Here is a 27,704-nt window from a genome sequence, read left to right on the forward strand (position 1 = left end):
ATATACTTTAGCAACTTATTAGATATTGTAGTTAATTTTTGTTGAGGTATGTATTTAAAGTAAGGGTAGGTAAGCCCCTTAAGCTAACTTGAAGCAGATGACTGCATAGTTTCTTTTCAAATGGAAATGTCCTCAGACTCATCTTCTTCATGGTCCTTTTCTGGGCTGTGTTTTCTCCTTATGCTGCCACCATCTTCTATTGTTATAAAGTTCCTGGAATTCCATTTTGACCTAGACACTAATTTGTCTTGATTGATAACATTGTTTTGCCACCATAATATCAATTAATTCATTTTCATGGAGTTTGTTTTCATATAAATATGATTTAGTAAAAAAAAAATAAGTTGATGCTAACCATGTTCTACGCATTGTACGAGGTGTTAGAGATACAAAAAGGAAGAGACTGTATTTTTGTGTTGTTTATTATACTACTCTCCTCTGGCCCAAGAACTCCTCAAGAATGGAAGCTGGACCGAATACCTTGTTTAGTACATTTGAGATTTGAAAGAAATCCAGTGTGGGAGGATGAATGAATGAGAGAGAGAGTGACAGAAGATAAAGGTAGAGATGTAGGCTGGGGCCAGCTTATGATATAATTTTAGATTTGTATCTTAAATTCACTGGGAAGCTATTGAAGATTTTTAAGTGGGGACAGAAAGGATTAACGCTGAACTTTAAAAGGAGAATCTGATGTAATGTGGAGGGGCAAGAATGGATATAATTTGAAATGTTATTTTTGTAGAAAGTAGATGATCAACCTCATATTTTATGGAAAACTGATTTGTTAAACTGAAAAATATCAAAATGAATTCTTGACACATTTTTTCACACCACTTACTACAAAAAGTGGCAGAATTGCAGCATCATCACCAACTTACATACCCAAATTTTGTTCTCAAATACTAGTAGCCTCTCAAAGGAATCAGATTTCCTTGAATTTCAGCTGATACCATGCCTTAAAGGAAGAAACAATTTTTTTCCAGGATGGGCCTGGAGCATCCTATTGTAACCAGAAAACAAGGAAACATTCAAGACAAAAACAAAGGAACTAGCTTGACATGGCCAAGTTGTAACAATTTGAGCATCAATAATAATTATGGTTAATTAAAATATATAAATATTTTGAAACGCAATGAGTTCATTAATGGTACTCAAGATAGAAAGTATCAAGTATGGACAAAGTGGTAGTGATAGGAAAATAAATATGGATTATATTTAATTTGTTATTATTTTCAATAAGTAGTGAAGTGCTAATATAGCTGAATAACTTGTTTCATTTAAATATCTCTGTATATAAAGTATAGATAGGTAATTGTTTCATCTGTATAGTAAAGAAAGATAATTATTGAAAACTGTAAGTCAAATAATCCAGAAAAGCAGAACGAAAAATAAGAAGCACCAAGCAGCAGTGGTGGTAGCAAGTAAAAAGGAAAGAAAGGTTGCCTGTACTAAGTTGCAGAATGATGATTTAGCCAGATGTCCTAAAAAAGGAGGAGCTAACTGCTCAGATTTGTTCCTTATTTCTTTGGAATCTCTAAATGGAACTGCTATTTATAGTTATAAAATAATAAGGCATATATAAAGTTTATACTAATAGATCAGGTAAATATATCTTAATAGCAGGACATAAGTTATGTAATTTTGGTCAGTGAGAATTAAAGGATACATCATTTCTGTGGGAGACATTAGTTTGTAAAAGTCTGACCTTTATATAAAAGGAGTAAACTTAAAAAGGCTTATTGATGTAATACATGAGGTTTAAATTTAGAAAGAAAGCTCAGCCTAGTGACCAGAAGCTTGAGCTTAAATCACTTTGAAAGAAGTAAACAAATCCCATTCTCTGACCAAAAATCAGTTGATAACCCAGATCTCATAACCTTAACTGGCCTAAGACAATAATGTTTTACTTTGTGGTCTGATGAAATTACTACAAGCCCCAAAAGGCCTCAAAAGAAAGTATTACTACAACTCTTAGAAGGTATCAGTATAAGTAAAATTACAGTCTTAGGAAAAAGTAAAGGAATTTATTTATTTACTTATTTATTTATTTGGCTGTGCTGGGTCTTAGTTGTGGCACATGGGATCTTTAGTTGCGGCATGCGGGCTTCTTAGTTGCAGCATGGGGACTCTTAGTTGCAGCATGCATGCAGGATCTAGTTCCCCAACCAGGGATTGAACCCAGGCCCCCTGTATTGGGAGCACAGAGTCTTATCCACTGGACCACCAGGGAATTCCCAATATTTTTAAAAAGTAAAAATAAAAATAAAGAGTTTGAGGTGTTAAAGAATTAGCCATTTTAGCTAGTGTACTAATTACCCATTTTAAGCTGATAAACTAATACCAGTTTAACTTCTATAAAGAAATTAAGTTTTAATTAGTATTATATGTTTAAGAAAATGACTTTTCAGAATTTTTTTCAAAAAATTTTAAAGTCTGTTTCTTAGATCCCTGAATTTCTTTAAACCAGTCTATCTACACATTTATTCCAAGAGGGAAGTGCCTAGATTTATAGATGGACGTAGATATATATGAATCTGAATAACCCTTAAATCCTAGAGAATGTCTTACTTTTGAACAAAAAACTAAGTAACAAAATTCTAATATGCATAAAGACTATGGTCAATCTTACAGAATTTGCTGTGCTTTACTAAATACCAATAAATAGGAAGAAGTATTTTAATCCCTTAGTATAACTAGTAGAATATAATACTTGCACATTAGAATACATAAGTACTTACATATTAGAATACTTACATAGTAGAATCTCTTTCTTGAGACATTGTTGCCTCATGTGAAGCTGAAACAGCAGAAGGGGATCTAGGATACAGTCCATAACCGTCACTTGGAGTGATTATCTGCCTACCCAGAATCCTTCAAAGTGAAGAACATAAAGAGATAATTAAGCACCTTCACCTGGCATACATACAAAATGTAGGTATTTTTGGAACAAATTTGATGGCTCTACATAGAAGTCTAGTACATACTTAGTCCGTTACTGATTTAGAATGATTCTTGAGAGAAATGTGAATCCAGAGCCTTTTTAAAGGTATATCTCTCTCCTATACAATGGAGATAGAGAGGATAAAGCTTTTCCACCCCACTGAAAAAAATCCAAGGGAACTGGGCAAACATTTGTAATTTTCCCTCCATCCCCTATAGCAATCTTCATTAAATTTGCCAAAGTGGGTGAAAGCCAGGCCAAATTAGTGAAAACTGAATTATATTCTTAAGAACATGAAGCTTTATAAATTTTAAGTATGTGTAGTAAGTGCACTAATGCGGTTTCTAAGGAAAGCTTCCTAATAGCCTATGTTTGCTTTCAAGTATACATGCATAAGAATTTACTTATAGACAACAGTGTAATCAAATACATTTTCTGACCCTCTTGTTCAAAAGCAAGGCTGTTTGGACAGCCATAGTACACAGATCACAGTTACTGGTATAGAAGTTGTTTTTACTTGATTAGGACAATATAGGTAGTTATGAAAACTCTGAGAAACTTCCATCAACATGAGTTTTCTGTCATCTGAGGCTTTATACCACATTGCCTCATTTATATAAATCTATGCCCATAGAGATTTCAGAATACAAGCTTTCTTGGAAATCTGCTCTTCAAATTTTAGTATTAGCCATGAATATACAAGGGCTCCAATACCTGAGGTGAGGAAAGCTACATGTCCACTGTTGGCACTCTTCTTGTAGACTTTTAATATGTACACTCAACTTCTGCTCATACAAGAGCTCGTCAATGGCTGTGAACATTGCGTGGACTTTTTCAGTGGCATTTTGATCAAGTTCCTAAAAGAAATTATCACCCCAAAATATTTAGATGAGCTTCAATCTCTGTTAATAATCATAAAGGTTGAAAGCAATCAGATTCTGTTTTATTTTCAATATTTAGTACACTTGTGTGAAAGAAAAGTTAAGTTAGTGAGTTTTGGGATCTTACAATATTCAGATGGCCTCCCTATTCCTATTTAAAGAAAATTTGTGGAAATATCTACGTTTTTAAAGTAACATTTTCTTCATCAAAAATATCCAGAAAAGTATAAAGAAAGATAAAAATTACCAATAATTCTACCACTCAAAGATAATGATTGTTAATTTTATTATAGTTGCTTGGTTCCAGTATTCTTTTTAGAGCGTAAGGTAGACAGTCAATCCCATATATATATTACTTTGTAGTCTGCATTTTTCACCTGACAGTTTACATTAAATCTTTGCCCTATAATTTATCCTTTTGCAGCAGCCAAAAGATGGCTATAAAATGTGAATCTGATCATGTTATCTGATTCTCTGCTTACTCTCTACTTCATCTGTTTTTATGTTCCCTTTTACATTCTGATGGAAGAAAAGTTACACCTTTTTTTCTTTTTGCGGTACGCGGGCCTCTCACTGTTGTAGCCTCTCCCATTGCGGAACACAGGCTCCGGACGTGCAGGCTCAGCGGCCATGGCTCACAGGCCCAGCCGCTCCGCAGCATGTGGGGTCTTCCCAGACCGAGGCACAAACCCATGTCCCCTGCATCGGCAGGCGGACTCTCAACCACTGCGCCACCAGGGAAGCCCCTAGGTGATTTTCTTAGTTCTCTCATTCAATTCACTACTATTCTGTTTCACTGGGTCCAGTTTACATATAGTAGTTATGTCCAGTTATCTACTCAGATATTTCAAATGCTATTCATGCCTAAGATTTTAAACTGAATTTTCATATCTGTCTTTTCTTAAATTAAAATCTCTACCTGCTTTGTTTTAAAACCTCCAATAATTTTAATGGATGCTATCTTATCCCTAACTCTTTGAGTATTTAGAAAGTTTAATAAACCTTATTGAGGAATAGTTTACATACAATAACATTTCAAGTATCTACAGCACAATGACATTTGACAAAGGTATTCACCCAAGTAACCACCATTGTTTTCCAGATGTAGAAGAACATTTCTGATACCCCAGAATGTTCCCTCATACCCCTGTGCAACTGAAGTTTCCTGTTCCCCATGTCATGAAACCATTGATCTGATTTATAGCACTATAAATTAGTTTTGTCTGTTACAGAACTTCATATAACCAGGATCATGCAGGATGTACTTTTTTGTGTTTTGCATTATATACATATATCAAATTATTACTCTGTATACCTAAAAGTAATGCAATGTTATATGTCAACTATATCTCAATTTTTAAAAAGAAAAAAGAAAAGGAGAAGAAAAGACATGAGATACATTGTGAGGATAAAATACACAAAACTTGATGACGGATTCAGTGAGAGAGGTGGAATGTTTTTCAGCAGAATGTTTTCGAGGTTCACCGATGTTGTTGCATGTGTTAGTATTCATTACATTACATTCACTACATAGTATTGCGTTGTAAGAATATGCCACGATTTGTTTATCCATTCTCCTGTTGAGGGACATTTGCATTATTTACAATATTTTTTATTATGAGTAAATATATGAACATTCATGCACAAATCTTTTTCTGGACATATATTTTTATTTCTCTCAGATAAATACCTAGCAGTAGAATTACTGGTCTTATAATGAGTGGATGTTTAATGTTAAAATAAACTACTAAAACTATATCACAGAATAAATGTACAGGTTAGCACTCCCACAAGAAATGTGTGAGCATTAAATATGCTCCACATCCTGGCTAATACTAGGTATGGTCAGTCTTTTTAGTTTTAGCTATTTTAGTGAGTGTGTATCATGACCGTTTTAAATTTGCATTTCCTTGATGATAATCATATTGAGCATCTTTCTATATGCTACTTGGCCATTCATATGTTTTCTTTTACAGAGTGTCCAAGCTTTTTGCTCATTTGTTTTCAACTGGTCTATTTATCTCCTTCATATGGAGTTTTAAGTTTTGGATGCAAGACCTTTGTCAGATATATGTATTGCAAATATTCTCTCCCAGTCTGTGGCTTGTTCTTTCATTTTCTTGATAGTGTATTTGGGAGCACAAAAGATTTTAATTTTGATGGAGTCAAATTTATCCATTTTTTTAGGCTTGTGCTTTTGTCGTGTCATATCTATGAATTCGTTGCCTAATCCAGAGTCTTGCAGGTTTTCTCATACGTTTTCTTCTAAAAGAATGACAGGGGCTTCCCTGGTGGCGCAATGGTTAGGAATCCGCCTGCCAATGCAGGGGACACGGGTTCGAGCCCTGGTTTGGGAAGATCCCACATGCTGCAGAGCAGCTAGGCCCCTGCACCACAACTACTGAGCCTGCGCTCTAGAGCCCGCGCGCCTAGGGCCGGTGCTCCGTGACGAGAGAGGCCACCGCAATGAGAGGCCACCGCAATGAGAGGCCCGCACACGGCAATGAAGAGTAGCCCCTGCTCACCGCAACTAAAAAAGAAAGCCCACGCGCAGCAACAAAGACCCAACGCAGCCAAAAATAAATAAATTAATTAAAAAAAAATAGAATGACAGTTTTTGCACTTACATTTAAATTTATAATTAATTTGAGTAAGTTTTCTGTATGATGTAAGGTAAGGGTCTGAATTCATCCAATTTGCATATGGATATCCAATTGTCCCAGCAACATTTATTGGAAAAAATATCCTTTCCCTGTTGAATTGTCATCACTAAAAGTCAATTGACCATAAATATGAGTTTATTTCTAGATTCTCTATTCTGTGCCATTGAATTATAGGCCTATCCTTATGCCATTACCATACTGTTTTGATTACTGTACCATTAAGTTTGAAATGTGATAGAGTAAGTTCTCTGTCTTCTTTTATAAATTAATTAATTTACTTTATTATTTATTTTTGGCTGAGTTGGGTCTTTGTTGCTGTGTGCAGGCTTTCTCTAGTTGTGGCGAGCGGGGGCTACTCTTCATTGTGGTGCGCGGGCTTCTCATTGTGGTGGCTTCTCGTTTCAGAGCATGGGCTCTAGGCACGCGGGCTCCAGTAGTTGTGGCTCGCGGGCTCAGTAGTTGTGGCGCACGGGCTTAGTTGCTCTGTGGCATGTGGGATCTTCCCAGACCAGGGCTCGAACCCGTGTCCCCTGCATTGGCAGGTGGATTCTTAACCACTGCACCACCAGGGAAGTCCATGTCTTCTTTTTCAAAATTGTTTTGACTAATCTGGGTCTTTTGCAATTCCATGTCAATATGGATCAGCTTATCAGTTTCTACAAAAAGCCTGATGGGATTTGAATAGGGAATGCATTGGATATATAGATCAATTTGGGGAGAAATGCCATCTCAGTATTTAGTCGTCCAATCCATGAACATGGAATGTCTCTTATTTGTTTATATTTCATTTTTCTCAGCAATGTTTTAAATTTTTCAGTGTATAAGTCTTGTTCTCCTTTCATTAAGTTTATCCCTAACAATTTTTTGTTCTTTGTGAATTGAATTTATTTTTAATTTTCACTTTCAGATTATACATTACTAATGTGTAGAAATACAATAGGTTTTAAAAATTTAGATACAATTCCCATACGATGAAATTCATCCTTTGAAAGTGTAAAATTTAGTGGTTTTAGTGTATTCCCGGTGGTTTGTAGCATATGCACAGTTGTGCAACCATCACAACTATCTAATTCTAGAACATTTTCACCCCAAAAGAAACCCTGGCTCCATTAGCCATCACTCTCCATTCCTCTCTCTGCCCAGCCCCTGCCCACTACTGATCTACTTTCTGTCTCTATAGATTTGCTCCTCTGGATATTTCATATGTATGAAACCATGTAACATGTGGCCTTTTGTATCTGGCTTCTTTTACTTAGCATGTTTTCAAGGTTCATCCATAGTGTAGCATGTATTAGTATTTCTTTCCTTTTTATAGCTGAATAATATTACATTACATAAATATACCACATTTACAATTGATTTTTGTAAATTGATCTGATATACTGTGACCGTCCTGAACTCATTTCTTAGTTCTAGTAGATGGAGTTGGGGTGGGGGCGGAGGGAAAGTTTTAGGATTTTCTACATCATGTCATCTGTGAATGAAGATAGTTTAACTTATTCCTTTCCACTGTGGATGGCTTTTACTTCCTTATTTTAGTCTATTGCACTGACTAGAACCTCCAATACAATGCTGAATAAAGGTGGCAAGAATGGACATCTTTATCTTGTTCTGATCTGAAGAGGAAAATATTCAGTCTTTTCCCATTACATACACTATTAGCTTTAGGTGCCTTTTGTCAGGTTGATGAAGTTCCCTTTTATTTTCTAGTTTTGTGAGAGTTTTTATCATGAGTGGGTGTTGGATTTTATCATATGCTTTTTCGAAGTGTCTATTGAGATAATCATGTCAGTTTTTCACATTACTATAATGTATTAATTTAATTTTCTGATGTTGAACCAGCTGTGCATTCATGGATAAATCCCACTCAGGGTAAATAATCCCTTTATGTTGCTAAATTAGGTTTGCTAATAATTTAAAGTTTTTTGTATAATTTCAAGAGGAATATTAATGTGTAGTTTTCTCTTCATGTGATGCCTTTGTCTGACTATGGTGTTATAGGATGGCCTCATAGGATGATTTAGGAACCATTCCCTCTTTTCTGAAAGATTGGTATTATTTCTTCTTTAAATATTTAAGCATATATAGAAATACAGTTGACGTTTTTATACTGACCTTGTATCTTGTGGCCTTGTTAAACTCATGTATTGGTGCTAAGCAGTTCTGTTTGTTCATTTTGTGAATTCCTGAGAATTTTTTACATACAGAATTCTTTTCTTCTGGTGTCTTTGTCTGGCTTTGGTATCAGGGTAATATTAGCTTCACTGAATGAGTTGGGAAGTGTCTCTTCCTCTATTTTCTGAAAGGGTTTATGAAAGATGGTTATTATTTATTCTTTGAATATTTGGTAGAATTTACCAGTAAAGCCATCTGTGCCTGGGCTTTTCTTTGTAGGAAGATTTTAAATTACTTATTTAATTTCTTTAATTAATATATATCTGTATGGATTATTAATGTCTTTTTGAGTCAGTTTGGTAATTGTGTCTTCCTAGAAATTTACCTGTTATATCTAAGTTATCTAATTTCTTGACATGAAGCTGCTTATTATATTTCCCTAGTCCTTTTACTTTCTGTAAGGTCAACAGTTATGTCCTCACTTTTATTTCTAATCTTGTTCATTTATGTCATCTTTTTTCTTGGTCAAAGTAGCTAAAGACTTATCAATTTTGTTGACTCTTCAAAGAACTTTATTGAGTTTCTCTATTGTTTTTCTGTTTCCTGTTTCATTAATTTCTACTCTCATCTGTATTATTTTATTTCCTTCCTTCTGCTTGCTTTGGATTTAATTTGGTCTATTTTAGTTTCTTAAGGTGGAAGCTTATGTTATTGATTCAGTATGCTCCATTTTTCTGTAGGCACTTTTGTTCTGTTGAGGTATAATTGACATACAACATTATGTTAGTTTCATAACATAATGATTCAATATTTGTATATTTGGTGAATTGATCTCCATAGCACATCACCATACATAGTTACAGAAGTTTTTTCCTTATGATGAGAATTTTTAAGATCTTTTCTCTCAGCAACTCTCAAATATGTAATACAGTATTATTAACTATAGTCACCATGCTGTACATTACATCCCCATGATTTATTTATTTTATAACTGGAAGTTTGTACCTTTTGACATGCTTCACCCGTTTCACCCAACCCCGCAACCCGACCTCCATCATCACCAATCTGTTCCGTGTCTATAAGCTTGATTTCTTTTTCTATAGGTATTTAAAGCTGTAAGTTTCCCTCTAAGCACCACTTTAGTTATGTCTTATAAATTTTGATATTCTGCTTTTCCATTTTCATTCAATTGAAAATATTTTCTAACTTCCCTTGTAGATTGTTCTTTAACCCATCAGTTATTTAAAAGAACAGTGTTTAATTTTCAAATACTTGGGGATATCCCAAATTTATATCCATTGTTGATTTCTAACTTAATTCCAACATGGTTGGAGAACATACCTAGTACAATTTCAATCCTTTTAGATTTATGAAACTTGTTTTTTGTATGCTTGAAGATTATATATTCTGCTGTCATTGGATAGAATCAATTAGGTCAAGTTGGTTGATAGCACCGTTCAAGTCTTCAATATCCTTGCTGATCTTCTGTTTAGTTGTTCTATCAAGTATTGAGAGTGGGGTATTGAAGTCTCCAGCTACAACTGTTATGTTTCCCATTTCTCTTTTAAATTCTATAGTTTGCTTCATATGCTTTAAGGCTTCGTTGTTAGATGTGTATACATTTATAACTACTTTATTTTCCTAAAGAATTGGCCTTTTTATCATTATGGAGATGTCCTTTTGTTTCTAGTAGTATTTTATGTCTTAAAGTTTACTTTGTGTTCAAATTCAAGCAGTTTTTATGGCTGCCTTGGCTCTTAATTTCTGTGCCGTCGCATCTCCTTTGCATTTGTGTGCTGACTCATAGTCAGCCATTTGTGTGTGTATAGTTTGGGCCCTCTCTGGTCTCTCCTGCATGGATATGTGGAGAGTTTATTAGGGCCTCCTACGACTTATTTCCCAGACCTCCTTAATAAATTTCTGGATAGTCTGCCAATCCATTTTTTGCCCTAGCTAGTATTGAAACCTCAGACTATCTGAGCCACTGTTTTTCCTTGTTCATATGCTACCGAATGTGCTACTGTTGTTGACAATGCTATTGAACTTAGAGTTCATCCAAGTTCCATTCCAAATCTATTGAGCCCTCTCTGGTGGTGAAGCTGCTAGTTTTCATAGTTTGTCCCTTTAAAGTTGAACAGACTCTTATTGTTCCTAACTCAAAGTTCTATTGATTTTCATGAATAACTGCTACTCCATTTGCTGTGTACCTTTAGTCAATTTTCAGAATCCTGAAATGATTGCTTTAGACAATTATATCCAGTTTATTGTTGCTTTGGGGGAAGATTTGTCAAGCTACTCACTCTGCCACACTATTTAGAAGTCCCATCTCATAATTTTCTTTTATTATATTCTTTGTCAGGTTTTGGCATCAATATTATGCTGACCCATAAAGTGAATTGAAAATGCTCCTGTTTTGGGGAAAAGTTTGTGTGACTGTTATTTCTTCCACAAATGTATGTTCTTCCACCTAAGCCTAGAGCTTTCTCTGTGAGAGTTGCTTGATTTAGTTTAAGAGTTTTACAACTATTCAGATTTTTGAGGAATTTGTCCATTTCATCTAAGTTATGGAATTTATTGGCATAAAATTGTATATATTATTCTGTTAATATTCTTTTAATGTCTGTAGAATTTGTAGTGACATCTCTTTCATTCCTGATATTTGTAATTTGCATTTTATTGCTTTTCCTTGACTAGTATCACTAGAGAGCTTATTAATTATTAATCTTTCCAAAGAATCAACTCTTGGACTTGTTCATTTTCTCTTTTATTTACCTATTTTCTATTTGATTAATTATGCTTTTAATTCTTTCATTCTACTTTGGATTTAATTTACTGTTCTTTCCTAGCATCTTAAGGTAGAAACTTAGGTTACTCATTTTAAAGCTTTCTTCTTTTTCTAAATAGGTATTTAAAGGTATAAATGTCTTTATAAGAACTACTTTAGCTGCATCCGTAAATTTGAATTTTTTTTTTTTTTTTTGCAGTACACGGGCCTCTCACTGTTGTGGCCTCTCCCATTGCAGAGCACAGGCTCTGGACACGCAGGCTCAGCGGCCATGGCTCACGGACCCAGCCGCTCCGCGGCATGTGGGATCTTCCCGGACTGGGGCACAAACCCGTGTCCCCTGCATCAGCAGGCGGACTCTCAACCACTGCGCCACCAGGGAAGCCCAGATTTAATCTTTTGAACAATACTGATATATTTTATGGCCCACCATACAGTCTGTCCTTGTCAACGTTCCATATGTTCTTGAGAAGGATATGTACTCTGCATTTGTTCAGTATAGCATAAGATCTTTTACGTTTTTACTGATTTTCTAATTGTTTTATTAATAACTAAAATCTCTAACAATAATTGTGGATTCACCTAGTCCTCTCTTTAGTTTCATCAGTGTTTCTTCATACATTTTGAACTCAATTAGATGCTTACTTATTTAGAATTGTTACATCTTCCTGGTATACGTTGTTATGGACTGAATTGTGTCCTCCTCAAATTCATATGCTGAAGCCCTAATCTGCAACATGATTCTATTTGGAGATAAAGCCTTTAAGTCGGAAATTAAGGTAAAATGAGGTCATAAGGGTGGAGCACTAATCTGATAGGATTAGTGTTCTTATAAGAAGAGGAAGAGACACCAGAGATCTCTCTACCTGTGCCTGTGCCCAGGAGAAAGGTCATGTGAGGAGACAGTAAGCCAGGAAGAGTGGCCTCAATCCGTCGATGGACACTTAGGTTGCTTCCATGTCCTGGCTATTGTAAATAGTGCTGCAATGAACATTGTAGTACATGTCTCTATTTGAATTATGGTTTGCTCAGGGTATATGCCTGGTAGTGGGATTGCTGGGTCATATGGTAATTCTATTTTTAGTTTTTTTAAGGAACCTCCATACTGTTCTCCATAGTGGCTGTATCAGTTTACATTCTCACCAACACTGCAAGAGGGTTCCCTTTTCTCCACACCCTCTCCAGCATTTATTGTTTATAGATTTTTTGATGACGGCCATTCTGACTGATGTGAGGTGATACCTCGTTGTGGTTTTGATTTGCATTTCTCTAATGATTAGTGATGTTCAGCATCCTTTCATGTGTTTGTTGGCAATCTGTATATCTTCTTTGGAGAAATGTCTATTTAGGTCTTCTGCCCATTTTTTAATTGGGTTGTTTGTTTTTTTGATATTGAGCTGCATGAGCTGCTTGTAAATTTTGGAGATTAATCCTTTGTCAGTTGCTTCATTTGCAAATAGTTTCTCCCATTCTGAGAGTTGTCTTTTGGTCTTGTTTATGGTTTCCTTGCTGTGCAAAAGCTTTTAAGTTTCATTAGGTCCCACTTGTTTATTTTTGTTTTTATTTCCATTTCTCTAGGAGTTGGGTCAAAAAGGATCTTGCTGTGATGTATGTTATAGAGTGTTCTGCCCAAGTTTTCCTCTAAGAGTTTTATAGTGTCTGGCCTTACATTTAGGTCTTTAATCCATTTTGAGTTTATTTTTGTGTATGGTGTTAGGGAGTGTTCTAATTTCATTCTTTTACATGTAGCTGTCCAGTTTTCCCAGCACCACTTATTGAAGAGGCTGTCTTTTCTCCATTGTATATTCTTGCCTCCTTTATGAAAAATAAGGTGACCATATGTGCGTGGGTTTATCTCTGGGCTTTCTATCCAGTTCCATGATCTATATTTCTGTATTTGTGCCAGTACCATACTGTCTTGATTACTGTAGCTTTGTAGTATAGTCTGAAGTCAGGAAGCCTGATTCCTCCAGCTCCGTTTTTCTTTCTCAAGATTGCTCTGGCTATTCGGGGTCTTTTGTGTTTCCATACAAATTGTGAAAGTTTTTGTTCTAGTTCTGTGAAAAATGCCATTGGTAGTTTGATAGGGATTACATTGAATCTGTAGATTGCTTTGGGTAGTACAGTCATTTTCACAATGTTGATTCTTCCAATCCAAGAACATGGTATATTTCTCCATCTGTTTACATCATCTTTGATTTCTTTCATCAGTGTTTTATAGTTTTCTGAGTACAAGTCTTTTGCCTCCTTAGGTATGTTTATTCCTAGGTATCTTATTCTTTTTGTTGCAGTGGTAAATGGGATTGTTTCCTTAGTTTCTCTTGCTGATTTTTCGTCATTAGTGTATAGGAATGCAAGCATTTTTTCTTAAAGTTTTTTTTTTTGGCTGCATGGCATATAGGATCTTAGTTCCCTGACCAGGGGTCGAACCCGTGCCTCCTGCAGTGGAAGTGTGGAGCGTTAACCACTGGACTGCCAGGGATGTCCCCAAACTGCCTTTTTTTTTTTTTGGCTGCGCTGGGTCTTCATTGCTGCGTGCAGGCTTTTCTCTAGTTGTGGCGAGCGGGGGCTACTCTTCCTTGTGGTGTGCGGTCTTCTTGTTGCGGTGGCTTCTTTTGTTGCAGAGCATGGGCTCTAGGTGCACAGGCTTCAGTAGTTTCAGCACGCGGGCTCAGTAGTTGTGGGTAGCAGCTCTAGAGCGCAGGCTCAGTAGTTGTGGCACATGGGCTTAGTTGCTCCACAGCATGTGGGATCTTCCCAGACCAGGGCTCGAACCTATGTCCCCTGCATTGGCAGGAGGATTCTTAACCACTGTGCCACCAGGGAAGCCCCCAAACTGCCTTTTTATCCGTAAAAAATATTCCTCTTTCCTAGTAATCAACTCTGTGTCTTGAAGTTTATTTTGTCTCATATTAATATAAGCCTATTGTGTGCACAGTATAACTTTCTCTGTGCTTTTAATTTCAATCTGTGTCTTTATATTTAGAGTTCGTCTCTTCCATATAGTATATAGTTGAGTCTTGTTTTTTTTTTTTGAATCCATTCTGTGTTTTATCCATTTTTTATCCATTCCATTTTTTTTGTTTTAATTATTGACATGGTTGGGTTGTAGTCTACCATCTTGCTGTTTCTTTTCCATTTGTCCCTTTTTTTGCGGGGGGGGGGAGCCTTTCTTGTTCTTTTCCTTTCCTGTCTTATTCTAGGTTAATCAAATATTTGTTAGTATTCCATTTTATTTCCCCTATTGGCATCTTAGCTTATTCTTCTTATAATTTTTTAATGCTTGCTCTAGGGCTAATAATGTGCATTCTTAACCTATCAAAGTCTAGTTAGTCAATATTTTACCACTTCACACCTCCCTCTTCATACTTCCCACTTGTCTTGATACCTGACACTTCACAAATGTAATAATCGTATAACAGTATAATTCCATTTATATTCACCCATCCTTTGAGCTATGTTTGTCTCAGCTTTTACTTCTACAAATATAAACTCCATCTTGCACATGTTTTGCTTTATTCAGTCAGTTATCCTTTAGAGAAATCACTAAAAAATATAGACTTTGTATTTACCCACCTATTTAGTTTCTCGTGTTCTTTATCTCCCTGTGTCCTAAAGATTCCAACTGCTTCATCTGCCCCGAACTCTGATCTCTGTTACTCAGCAAAATGGGACCACTGTGCTTTGTTTGGACTCTATCTTACAATTCCATAGTCAGAAAATTATTCCCAGGCAGGGAGCCAGGGTAAACAGGGGCCTGCCTACCTTATGAGTTTCTTTTCTCTTAGGGATTATCGATATGGGCTGCCTGTTAACCAATGCCTCAAGAGACAGTCAACATGGAGTTTCAGAGCCAAAACAGAATAAGGAAGGCATCAACCTGGGAAGGCAGCCTGTTATAAGATATTGGAACCTAAGCACAGTAATGACGGCATCTGTGTAGGAAGACAGCCTGTTGTATGATAGGAGCCTAAGAGAGGTAAAGAGAACATCTAAGCAGTTTTTCTGACCCTGAGCAGTGTGAGAGGGGTGTTCTAATTACTTTGGCAGTGTACCAGATTACTCCAAAACTGAATGGCTCAAAATAGCAATAATCATGTATTATCTTTGCAGGTTTACATGTGTCTGGAATTTACATAGCTCACAGCAGGAATGGTTTGTCTCTTCTCCACAGCATCTGGGATATCAGTTGAAAAGCTCAAAGGCTTAGAGCTGAAAGCATCTGAGTGTTCATTCACTCAAATATCTAGCAATTGATGCTGGCTTTCAGCTGGGGGCTTCAGTTTCTCTCTATATGGGCTTTTCCATGTGGTTTGAACTTCCTCACAACATAGTGGCTGAATTCCAAGGTCAAGCATCCAGAGAGAGAGAAACAGAAAGAGGCAGGCAGAAGCTGTGTTGCTTTCTAACCTAAAAAATCATGCAGCATCACTTTCACTGCATTCTACTGATTAAGGCAGTTAAATAGTCCATTCAGGTTCAAAGGGAAAGAACATAGAGCCTATCTCTTCAGTGGAGGAATATCAGTATCTTGTAATAAGGGCATGTCAGATGGATGTATATTGGCATGACTTTTGAAAATATAATCTGCCACAGTGGGTGTTTGCATGGGGAGCAGGTTGTTGCAGGGTGATGGAGCACAAGTGAGATGAGGAGGATGTCCTTGCGGGAGAGCAGCCAGCTTATAATGTTGGAACAACAATGGAGAAGAAAGTTACCATGTGGGGAGTCGGCAGCCCCACACAGGGTAATGCCCAAGCAGCCTGAGGAAGGTGCCTATTCGGAGGCAAGGACAACATTGGGTGTCTGACTCTGAGTGGGATGAGGAGATCATTCATTGGGTGCGAGAATGCAAGGGTCAGTGACTCAGCACAGGGTGTTGAAACGTATGTGGAGTGAGAAGAGCATTTGCAGAGGTTAAGAGGCAGTGGATTAGTGGGGAACTGGTTATGTTCAGGGGGACTAATCAAATAAGTAAATATATTAAGAATAACGGAAGCCACGTTTATCACTGTCAGAGAAAGAAGTTACAAATTAGAAAAGGAAAAAACTAGAATGAACCTTGTCATTTCACAGTGGGATAGGAGGAGTACTTATATTCCCTAGTTCTGTCCACTGGGAGGGTTTGGGAATAAGTGACACCTAAAAAGCAATGAGCACGCTTAGCACCCAAATCTTTGTTTCTAAACATGGCATAAAAGGAACCAGAGCTTCTTAAAGAATTGGCTGATTCCAGGGTTGGGGCAAAGAAAGTACAAAATAAGCCTGGATATCTTGTGCCAGAAAGTAAGGAAATATTTAAAGAAGGATGGGAACATGTCAAAATGGCACAGAAGCAGCTTGCAGGGAATTCTGTGGGCCAAATCTGGGACAATTGGAACTTCAAGATAAATAATGATGTATTATATATTATAACTAACAGAACAAAATAGGAATCCTTGAGTCTACACTGATATAAATCATAAATTGAAAGTCTGAGGAGGAACAGGATAGTAGGTACATAATTTCAATGTACCGCCCCGTAAAATACTTTTTTTTAAATATCTTTATTGGAGTATAATTGCTTTACAATGGTGTTTTAGTTTCTGCTTTATAACAAAGTGAATCAGCTATACGTATACATATATCCCCAATAAAATACTTTCAAATGCAAAGGAAAATCACCTTAATTAAGTGATCAAAGTGAACAACATTAATAATGGGACAAATGGAATTATGTGCCACCTAATAGAATGCAATGAGAAAAACAAGCTCATTTCTGTCGTATCATAGACTCAAGAACTGTTCCAGATTGAGGGAGACTAAAGAGACTTGACAATGTGATATAAACTTTTGCTATAAAGGATATCATTGGGACAACTAGTGAAACTTTAATGGGATCTATGGATTAGGTGGTAGCAATATATCAGTGTTAATTTCCTGAATTTGATTCTTGCCCTCTAGTAATGTAGTGTGTCCTTGCTTGAAGGAAATATACACTAAAATATTTGGTGCAAGGGAGTATCATGTCAGTAACTTACTCTCAAACCATTCAGGAAAAAAACAGTTGGCCTCCATATTCATGGGTTTGTAAATGTAAAACACATTTATATTGTATTAGGTATTATAAGCAATCTAGAAAGGATTTAAAGTGTACAGTAGGATATGCGTAGGTAATATGCAAATACTGCACCATTTTATGTGAGACTTGAGCATCCCTGGATTTTGGTATCCACAGGGGGTCCTGGAACCAATCCCTCATGGATACCAAGGGAAAACTGTTCTTTTTACTATACTTACAACTTTTCTGTAAGTTTGAGGTTGTTTCCAAGTTATTAAGAAAACACAATGTGCAGTAATTGCAACTTTGATCACAAAACTTGAATTTGATTAAGACACAATCCATTACTAATAATGGATTTCACAGGAATTACCTACTCTGACATACATGTGAAATCTGCAATGAAATGTTTGTGTAATACAAGGAAAATATCAACATTATTTATATACTAACCAGGAACCTTGAAAACAATCACAATTATAGCTATAAGTTTCAAAGAGAAATGTATTCTTCAAAATATTAAACATAGAGTTTTTATATGACCTAGAAATTCCACTCCTAGGTGTATACCTAAGAATATTCAAAACATGTCCACAGAAAAACTTGTACACAAGTGTTCATAGTAGCATTATTCATAATAGCAAAAAAGTGAAACAATCCAAATGTCCATCATCTGATGAATAAACAAAATTGGTATATCCATGCAATTAAATTATATTCATTAATAAAAAAGAAGTACTGACACACGCTGTAACATGGATAAAATGTGAACATATGCTAGGTGAAATAAGCCAGACACAATAGGTGATATACTGTATGATTCATTTATATGAAATATCAGAATAGGCAAATCCATACAGACAGAAAGCAGATTAGTGGTTGCCAGGGGCTGGGTGGAGAGAGAAATGGAGAGTAATTGCTAATGGAGACAGGGTTTCTTTTTGGGGTGATGAAAATGATAGGATGGTTGCACGACTCTGTGAATATACTGCAAATCACTTAATTGTTCACTTTAAAAGAGTGAATTTTATGTATGTGACTATCACAGTAAAAAAAAGTAAAAATAATAAATCCAATGAAAGTCTAATCTAGTATTAAACAGATGAGAAATCTATTAAAACATTTAAATGAAATATCAAAAGTTAAACACATGACAAAGAATATAAATTTCTGCCAGAAGCCAACATTAGCCTAGAACTCAGTTCCCTTAGAAAACATGAACTCTGGGACTTCCCTGGTGGTGCAGTGGTTAAGAATCCGCCTGCCAATCCAGGGGACACGGGTTTGAGCCCTGGTCCAGGAGGATCCTACATGCTGCGAAGCAACTAAGCCCATGCACCACAACTACTGAGCCCGTGTGCCACAACTACTGAAGCCCGCACACCTAGAGCCCGTGCTCCACAACAAGAGAAACCACTGCAATGAGGAGCCCACACACCACAATGAAGAGTAGCCCCCCCTCACCGCAACTAGAGAAAGCCCACGCACAGCAACGAAGACCCAACACAGCCAAAAATAAATAAATTAATTTAAAAAAACAAAACAAAACATGAACTCTACACCTATATACCAGCAACAAATAGATTAAAAATATGATTTTTAATATACCATGCAAGGTACCTAGGAATAAATCTTCAACAAATATATATTACTTTTATGGATAAAATTATAAAAATGTATTGAAAGACATTAAAGAAATGGATAATAAATGGAAAGATTTATATATCAAATTCATGATTAGGAAAACTCACTATCATAAAGATAGCAGTCCTCCCCAAATTGACCTATGCAATTTAATAATCAGATTCTAACATACATAAAAAAGGTTGGCCAAGACAATTATCAATAATGTAGTAAGGCTTCCCTATCACATATTATAGATTATTATAAAGCTATAGTTTAATGAAAACCAGTTGTATTGGGCTTCCCTGGTGGCGCAGTGGTTGAGAGTCCGCCTGACGATGCAGGGGACACGGGTTTGTGCCCCGGTTCAGGAAGATCCCATATGCCGCGGAGCGGCTGGGCTCGTGAGCCATGGCCGCTGAGCCTGCGCGTCCGGAGCCTGTGCTCCGCAACTGGAGAGGCCACAACAGTGAGAGGCCCGCGTACCGCAAAAAAACAAACAAACAAAAAAAGCCAGTTGTATTCGCATGAGTTTAGAATAGAACAGTTTAGAGAGCCCAGGAACAGACCATTTCATATTTTAAAACTTAATCTATAACAGAGGTAACATAGCAAATCAATGGAGAAAGGATGCAACAGTACTCTCCGGAAATAATGCTACCTTTTATGGAAGAAGCTGGAAATATATATGTGCATTTTTAGTGATCACAATGACTAGAGGTTGCTACAGGTATTTAATAGGCAGGGATCATTAATACTAAACATCCTGCTATACATGGGACATTGCTGTACAACAGCCATATCCAAAATGCCAAAAATGCCCTTGCTTAGAAATCCCGAACTAGTCAGTAAATGGTGCTGAAACAATTCATTATCCATATGAAAAAATTAAAATTATGTTCCTGCTATATACCATATACAAAAAACTATTCCGGGGGATTAAAGACCTAAGCGTGGGAATTGTGAAAGTTACAAAAGCCACAGACCAGGAAAAGATATTTGCAATACATTTAACAAAGAATGAGTGTATCAGTGATTAATTGCATTTAGTTACTACTAATAAAAACAACAGTGACTTAAACAAGATAAAAGTTTAATTTCTCTCTCAAAAAAATTAAATCTAGGGGTAGGCATTAAAAGCGATATGGTGCCTCCATGGTTATCAAGGACTCAGTTTCTTCTATCAATCATTTCCATCCTCAGTGATGCTTTATGGTCCAAGATGGCTGCTTTACCTTTAGCCATAGTTCCATGTTCCAGGCAGGAATTAGGAGAATTCCTAATTAGGAATTTTCCGAATTAGGAATTAGGAATTTTCCAGAATTTTTTCTCAAAAAAACGGCATTCCAGAAAGCCCCATCTCCTGACTTATTGTACAATTCATTACCTACCTCTACCTGTAACAGAGGTTGGTAAATAAATTTTCAACTGGGTACAATACCAAAAGTTCTATAGTTGTACAGGGAGAGTGGACATTATATAACTATTTAGAACAGGGGTCAGCAAACTATGACCAGTGGGACAAATCCAGCCCACAGCCTATTTTGTAAATAAAATTTATTGGAACATTGTCATGCCCATGTATTTATACACTGCTTATGGCTGTCTTCTCAGTGAGAGTTGAGGGTCCTGACAGAGTCTGCAGAGCCTGAAATATTTACTATCTAGCCCTTTACACAAAAAGTACACCCACCACCCCTAATCTAAAAGACAAAGAGGTACCAGGGGTTAAGAATCCGCCTGCCAATACAGGGGACACAGGTTTGAGCCCTGATCCGGGAAGATCCCACATGCAGTGGAGCAACTAAGCCTGTGCGCCACAACTACTGAGCCTGCGCTCTAGAGCCCACAAGCCACAGCTACTGAGCCCTTGTGCCACAACTACTGAGCCCTCATGCCACAACTACTGAAGGCTGCACGCCTAGAGACCATGCTCCACAACAGAAGCCACTGCAATGAGAAGCCCGCGCACCACAACAACGAGTAGCCCCCACTCACTGCAACTAGAGAAAGCTCGCGCACAGCAACGAAGACCCAACACAGCCAAAATATAAATAAATAAAAAATAAGTTAAAATAAATTTAAAAATAAAGACAAAGAACTCCTACTAATTAATATGAAAATGATAAATAAAATAATAAATGAGTATGAAAATATTAATAGGCAATTCACAGACTACAAATATGTGCAACATCATGTATGAACTTTTCAAACAGTTCTAGGCAAAAGAAGCCAGATATAAAAAATACATACTGTAGGATTCCATTTATATGAAGGGCAAGAACAAGTAAACCTGATGATAGAGGTCAGAACAGTAGTTATCTTTGGGGTTGGGAGAGGGCATCTAGGAGCCTTGTGGGATGCTGATTGTCTATATCTTGATCTGTGTACTGTTTTCACACATACACACATACACACACACACACACACACACACATGCACACCCAATATGTAAGTTATGCAGTTTTCTGTAAGGTGTGCAACTTTTCTTTTCTAATCAACCCCATTGCATCAGATACCTTTAAATAAAAAAAACTAAAACTCTGGCAAAGATGAAAAAGTTTGATAATTCACTGTTTTGGTCAAGAGTGTAAGAAAATAGGCCCTTTCATATGTTCCTGGTGAGATTGCAGATTGTCATAACTTTTACAGAGGTCAATTTGGTAACAACTTTCAAAATTACAAAAGCATGTATCTTTTGAGCAGCATTCAACCTCTAGAAACTTATCCTCAGATATGTTCATATATATGTAAAATAATATATGTACAGAGTCATAAATGCAGCACTTTTTTGTAATAGCAATGGCTATGCAGCCATCAAAGAACAAAGCAGTTAGTTTTTTAATAATATATATATTTGAATATACTATAATATACATAATATACTATAATGTAATATATTCTTCAAAATATATTGATAGTGTTAAGTGGAAAAACAAATAGCCCTGGATAGAGTGTATGATGACAAGCTTTATGTAAAAATTAAAATGTACAAAGTTAGCAAAGGAATCAATTAAATTTGTAAATAGAGAATCCTTGTCTGGTTCCTTGCTGTAACTGAAACAGCTTTAGTGTTTTGCCATTTAAACTGATATTTAACTGACAAATAGTCATTATCAAGTTTCAAGGGTTTCCTTCCCTATCTAATTGAAAATTTTTATAAGGAATGGTTTTTGAATTTTATCAAGTATCTTTAAACATCTATTGGCTTGATCATATTTTTTTCCTTTAATTCACTGATGTTAAACATATTAATACATTTACAGATATTGACCCATCTTTGTATTCCTAGAATAAACCTTATTTGATTATTTAAAAAAAAATCAATCCGAACTAGATAAAACTAAAATAGAATAGAACTGGGTTAGATATTTTTATGATTGTTGACTATAAAACTTTGAATAATAGATATAATTAGAATAAAAAAGGAAAGTCTTCCTTCACATCATTATAATAACTTTGTTAATTTTTTTAAGACTTTTTTTTTTTTTAATGTGGACCATTTTTAAAGTCTTTATTGAACTTCTTACAACACTGCCTCTGTTTTATGTTTTGGTTTTTTGGCCCCGAGGCATGTGGGATCCTAGTTCCCCGACCAGGGATCGAACCCACACCCCCTACATTGGAAGGCGAAGTCTCAACCACTGGACCACCAGGGAAGTCCCCAACTTTGTTAATTTTAAAACAATATTTTAAAAGAAATAAACCTAAGAATATAAACGCCAGCATGATTATAAATATATTTGGCAAAGTAGTAGGCCATTAGTTAAATTGGGGGGAAAACTGTATTCCTATATACCAGTGATAACTCAAAAACACCTAAGTTCAAAAGCAAGGAAAATGTATAATTAAATACTAAGTTCAATTTTAATATCAGTTGTATCTTACAACAAGAGATTTACTCAAAATAAATAATGAAATGATAAAGTGGATTAAATTAAAGGAAGATCTAAGTAAACTATATTTCTAGGTAGAATACTAAGTTCAGTCAAGGTACAAAATGACTGAAATGTGTTTATAAAGCGATTAGTACAGAGCCTAGCACCTATTAAATATTCAATAAATTTTAGTTCTCCCTGCACCTAATTTAATATAATGTTGTAATACAATATCAATTAAATCCCTCATGAATATTTTATAAAATTTCATACAAGGGAAAATAAAATTTATCTGAAAGAGCAAAGAGGACACAAATACTAAATAATACATGTTTTTTAATGAACACTAATAGATTTTCCAAGATTTTTAAAATATCATGAAAACCCTAAGATATTAAGTCAAATGTAGAAAAATTGTTCAAACAAAGTAGGTTCAACAGTAAAAGAATTATCCTCACACCATATACTATTTTAAAAGTCTGGTGAGTTAAAAAGTTAAACACGCAAAATTCTATTAAAAAGCTATGAAGAAGAATATTATAATATTCCATCTTTCTAAAGATAAAATCCTGACTAGCAAAGAAATTAAGGTCAAAAGTAAAATGGTTATATTTGAATTTTTTAAAAAAAATCTGTTACACAATAAATACCAAAAGGAAAGAAGGGAAATGGGAAACATTTGTATGACATTCATAACTTATAAAGAGATACTAATTAAAATATAGAGATAACTGATTGAAATATATAGTCAGTACACTAAAACCTCAAAATAAGTCATCAAATTAATTAAATCATTACGTAAGGATAAAATTTAAATTCTTTACCATGGCCTACAACGCCTTACAAGATCTAGTGCTGCCTACCTCTCCAGTCTCATTAGCGCTTTCTCCCCTGGTACACCATCCTTCAACCACCCTGACCTTTTTCCAGTTCCAAGAACATACCAAACACTTTCCCTTGGAAACATGAAGATCTCTTCCTCCTTAGGGCCTTTGCAGATGCTGCTGGTTACCTGCTGGAAGCTCTTTTCCTCATTCTTCACGTGGTTAACTCTTCAGTCTTCAAGTCTCAGATCTACCCTACATGATACCCTACCTAAAGTGAATCCCCCTTATAGTGTTCTATTTCAGCTCCCTGTTGTCTTCCTTATAGTACTTATGACCTTTTGTAGTTATTTTGTTCATTTGCTTTTGTCAATCTCCCTCATTAGACTATTGAATCACGTAAATCTCATTCACCCCATATTCCCAAATACAGTGTCTGACAACAAATGCATTCAATAAATATTTGTTGAATAAATAAAAACTGAAAACCCAAGTATCAGATAATAATGAAATTACTAAATTATGATATAATATATTAAAACAAGGAAATGCTATATAACTATATATAACTATTCAAATTGACAAGTATGGAAGTAGTAAAAGAAAATGTCTATATGAAATAATGGTGAATGAAGAAGCAGATCAGGATGCACATATATCATACAACTATGTAAGGCAACTATATATACATCCAACTTAAAATGACTAGAAAATAACTCATAGTGACAAAAAGGTTGTAACAATTAGCAGGCTTTTTGTAAAGAAAGCAGGTTGCTAACAATAATATTGTATAAAGTCAGTATTGTGGAAGAGTGCTTACAAAATAACAGTAAGTGAGAAAACAGAGCATAGTATTGTATGTACACCATGACTATAGCTAGGCCAAATTAAATATAGATTGAAAGAGGATACAGAAATAAAAATACCTATTGCATCAAGGTGAGAAACATGCATAAAATTTGTTTTTTAAATTTTCTTTTAAGGTTGTTGGTCTTTTAAAAATAATACTTATAATGGCAGATAGTCATGAATGAATAAATAAATAAATCTCATTATCTCAACACCCAATTAATAAAGGAGTAACATTTTAGGTAAATATCTTTAGTCTTTTTTTCTAGTATATATAAGCAAAAATATCTGTAAAATAAAATTAGAACTACACTATACATTTATTTATTTATTTATTTATTTTTTGTGGTAAGCGGGCCTCTCACTGTTGTGGCCTCTCCCATTGCGGAGCACAGGCTCCGGACGCGCAGGCTCAGCGGCCATGGCTCACGGGCCTAGCCGCTCCAGGGCATGTGGGATCTTCCCAGACCGGGGCACGAACCCGTGTCCCCTGCCTCGGCAGGCGGACTCTCAACCACTGCGCCACCAGGGAAGCCCTATACATTTATTTTTAACGTGCTTTTTTTCATTTAGTCATATAAACATTTTCCCAGTCTATATGGCTTGGTAATAAACTTTCAAAAACATTTTAAACAACAAGGTAATATTAGTAGTGGAGAGACACACTAGTGGACTGAGCACAGCAGAAGGAGTAGATCCAGAGCTCAGATCCATACCAACGTGCAAGTGTTTAAGCCAAACACTAAGCATCTCTAAGGATCAACTACTACATCCATAAAACAGAGCAATACTGAAAGAGGGTGAAGCTGATGCTTCTTTACAGCTATTTTAAAGAGTAAATAAACAATGTAGGAGGGACTTCCCTGGTGGTCCAGTGGTTAAGACTTCGGGCTTCCACTGCAGGGGGCACAGGTTCGATCCCTGGTTGGGGAACTAAGGTCCTGCACGCCGCGCGGCACAGCCAAATAAAATAAAATAAAGTTAAAAATAAACAGTGTAGGAGAGGGAAGGCATGAAATATACTGACCAAACTGACAAATGCTAACTCCCAGAACAGTCTCCCAAGCAATCCATCAGACCAATAACATAAAACTCACACCATATCCCCAGGAGAAGTCCGAGCTGCCTTCAGTAGAGATCCCTGTGCCTGTATAACTTGGAAAAGCAGACCTTGAATTCCCAGTGTCAGCTGATGTAAAAGGTGATTCTTGTGTGATGTCAGACTCACTAAATGCACAATTTGGAAGGAGAAGAGAAAATAGAAAAATTCTTATATTTCCTCAAGTTTCTGCAGCATTAACTACTCAGCAATCTATTAGGTGATAAGCATGTGTAGAAATATATCCACAGAGGTAAAAATAAATGAAGGACTTGAAATGTAAGCATCATAGTAAAGTCGGATCTAATTCCTACAGAATTGATGGCAGCCATTCTAAATAATTCTAGTCTTAGTTTACAATGAATACTTTAACATTCCACTTATAATATCTACCCTTGAGAACTAAAGACATTTCAGAAACGTCTAGGAATTCACATAGAATAGTATGTGAACTTGTATGGCACTTTTAGTTTACCAAGCACTTTCACAGATATTAACCCCATTTTATCCTCACAACGACCTGGTGATGCAGAACTCAACCCCTTTTTTAAGACAAAGAATCTGAGATTTAGTACTAGGTGTTGAAACTAGGTTTTATGACTGTAATTATTCTATGATACCACATTGCTTCTCAGAACCCTCTGTGAAGTTACCGTATCCTCTATTTCTTAAAATAATAACTGCAGCTAATATTTACTCAGCATTTACTGTATTTTATCTCATTTATATTCAGAACACCCTTTAAGAGATACTATTACCAGGTAAGTAACTTGCCCACTATTATTCAGCTAATAGATGACAAAACCAGGATTAAAAATCAGATCTGTTTGGGTTCCTCCTGAGTCTCTGTTTTTAACTACTTCATAATACTGCTTTTCAAAGGTTATAAAAATAAGTGTGTTTCCATTAGCTGTTCCAGAATGAAAGTTGAATGGTATTGAAAAAGTGTGATAAAAATTCTTGTTTTCTTTCATTAGTACAAGGCTTGATACCAATCCTAAGGCAAAAAAACAAAACTTTTGCCATTATCAAGTGCAATAAGCAAACAAGTACAATTTTTGTTATTACCTTTGGGAACTTATGTCGTTTTCATGGCTGTCATTGGTAGAGGAAATTGCATCCAGCTGCTCTGGAAGGGGATGATGATTAAGAGGATGTTTTGTTATTCCTTTCCTGTGAAAGAGAAAAACAAAGTTATATTTCCTGTAAAGAAAAAATATATACTTTTCAGTAACTTGATCTACAAGTTCGTCACCTACTTCTTGCTGTTCTGGAACTGCACTGTACAATACAGTAGCCATTAATCACTAGCAGTTAAAATGTGGTCAGTTGGAAATGAGATGCACTTTAAGTGTAAAACACATAGGATTTCGAAGTCTTAGTACAACAAGAATGTACAATGTATCATTAATTATTTTATCTTGATTACATGTTAAAATGATAATATTCTGGATATATTTGGGTTAAACAAAATATATTCTTAAAATTAATTTCACTGCAAATTGAAAATATAATAAGGTATAACCACACACCTATTAGAACAGCTAAGATAAAATATGGTGATAACACTAAACGCAGATAAGGATATGGAGAAACTGGATTTCTCATACATTGCTGGTAGGAATGTAAAATGGTGCAGCCACTCTGGAATAATTTCAGTTTCTTATAAAACTAAACACATGTGTTTATCATGAGACCTAGCCATTGCACTCTTGGGCACTGATCCCAGAGAAATGAAAATTTATGTTCACACAAAAATCTGTACACAAACGTTCACAGCAGCTTTATTTATAATTGAAAAAGGTTGGAACAACTGAAATGTTCTTTGACAGCTGAATAGTTAAACTTTGGTATATCTACACAATGGAATATGATTTAGCATAAAAAAGGAGTGAACTGATACATGCAACAACTTGGATGGATTTCAAGGGCATCATACTTTGTGAAAAAAGCCAATCTCAAAAGGTTACATATACTATATGATTCCATTTATATTACATTCACAA

At 35.7% G+C, this 27,704-nt stretch overlaps 1 protein-coding gene across 3 annotated transcripts in view; it reads right to left on the reverse strand.

Annotated features, from left to right (window-relative positions):
• The window catches only part of FAM149B1 (family with sequence similarity 149 member B1), a 60,678-nt gene that overhangs the window by 29,423 nt on the left and 3,551 nt on the right, over positions 1 to 27,704 (reverse strand). For 2 of the 3 annotated variants that reach the window (XM_060034803.1, XM_060034802.1), the window contains exons 2-5: positions 26,767 to 26,871; positions 25,697 to 25,826; positions 3,656 to 3,798; positions 2,755 to 2,871 (exon numbers count right to left, since the gene is read on the reverse strand). In XM_060034803.1, the coding sequence (XP_059890786.1) occupies positions 2,755 to 2,871; positions 3,656 to 3,798; positions 25,697 to 25,826; positions 26,767 to 26,871 (495 nt within the window). Of the gene's footprint in view, positions 1 to 2,754; positions 2,872 to 3,655; positions 3,799 to 25,696; positions 25,827 to 26,766; positions 26,872 to 27,704 lie in introns of those variants that run through there. The other variant, XM_060034804.2, reaches the window with a different exon arrangement.

The sequence above is a fragment of the Delphinus delphis genome, chromosome 16 (assembly GCF_949987515.2).
Source record: "Delphinus delphis chromosome 16, mDelDel1.2, whole genome shotgun sequence".
In the NCBI taxonomy this organism is placed as follows: domain Eukaryota; kingdom Metazoa; phylum Chordata; class Mammalia; order Artiodactyla; family Delphinidae; genus Delphinus; species Delphinus delphis.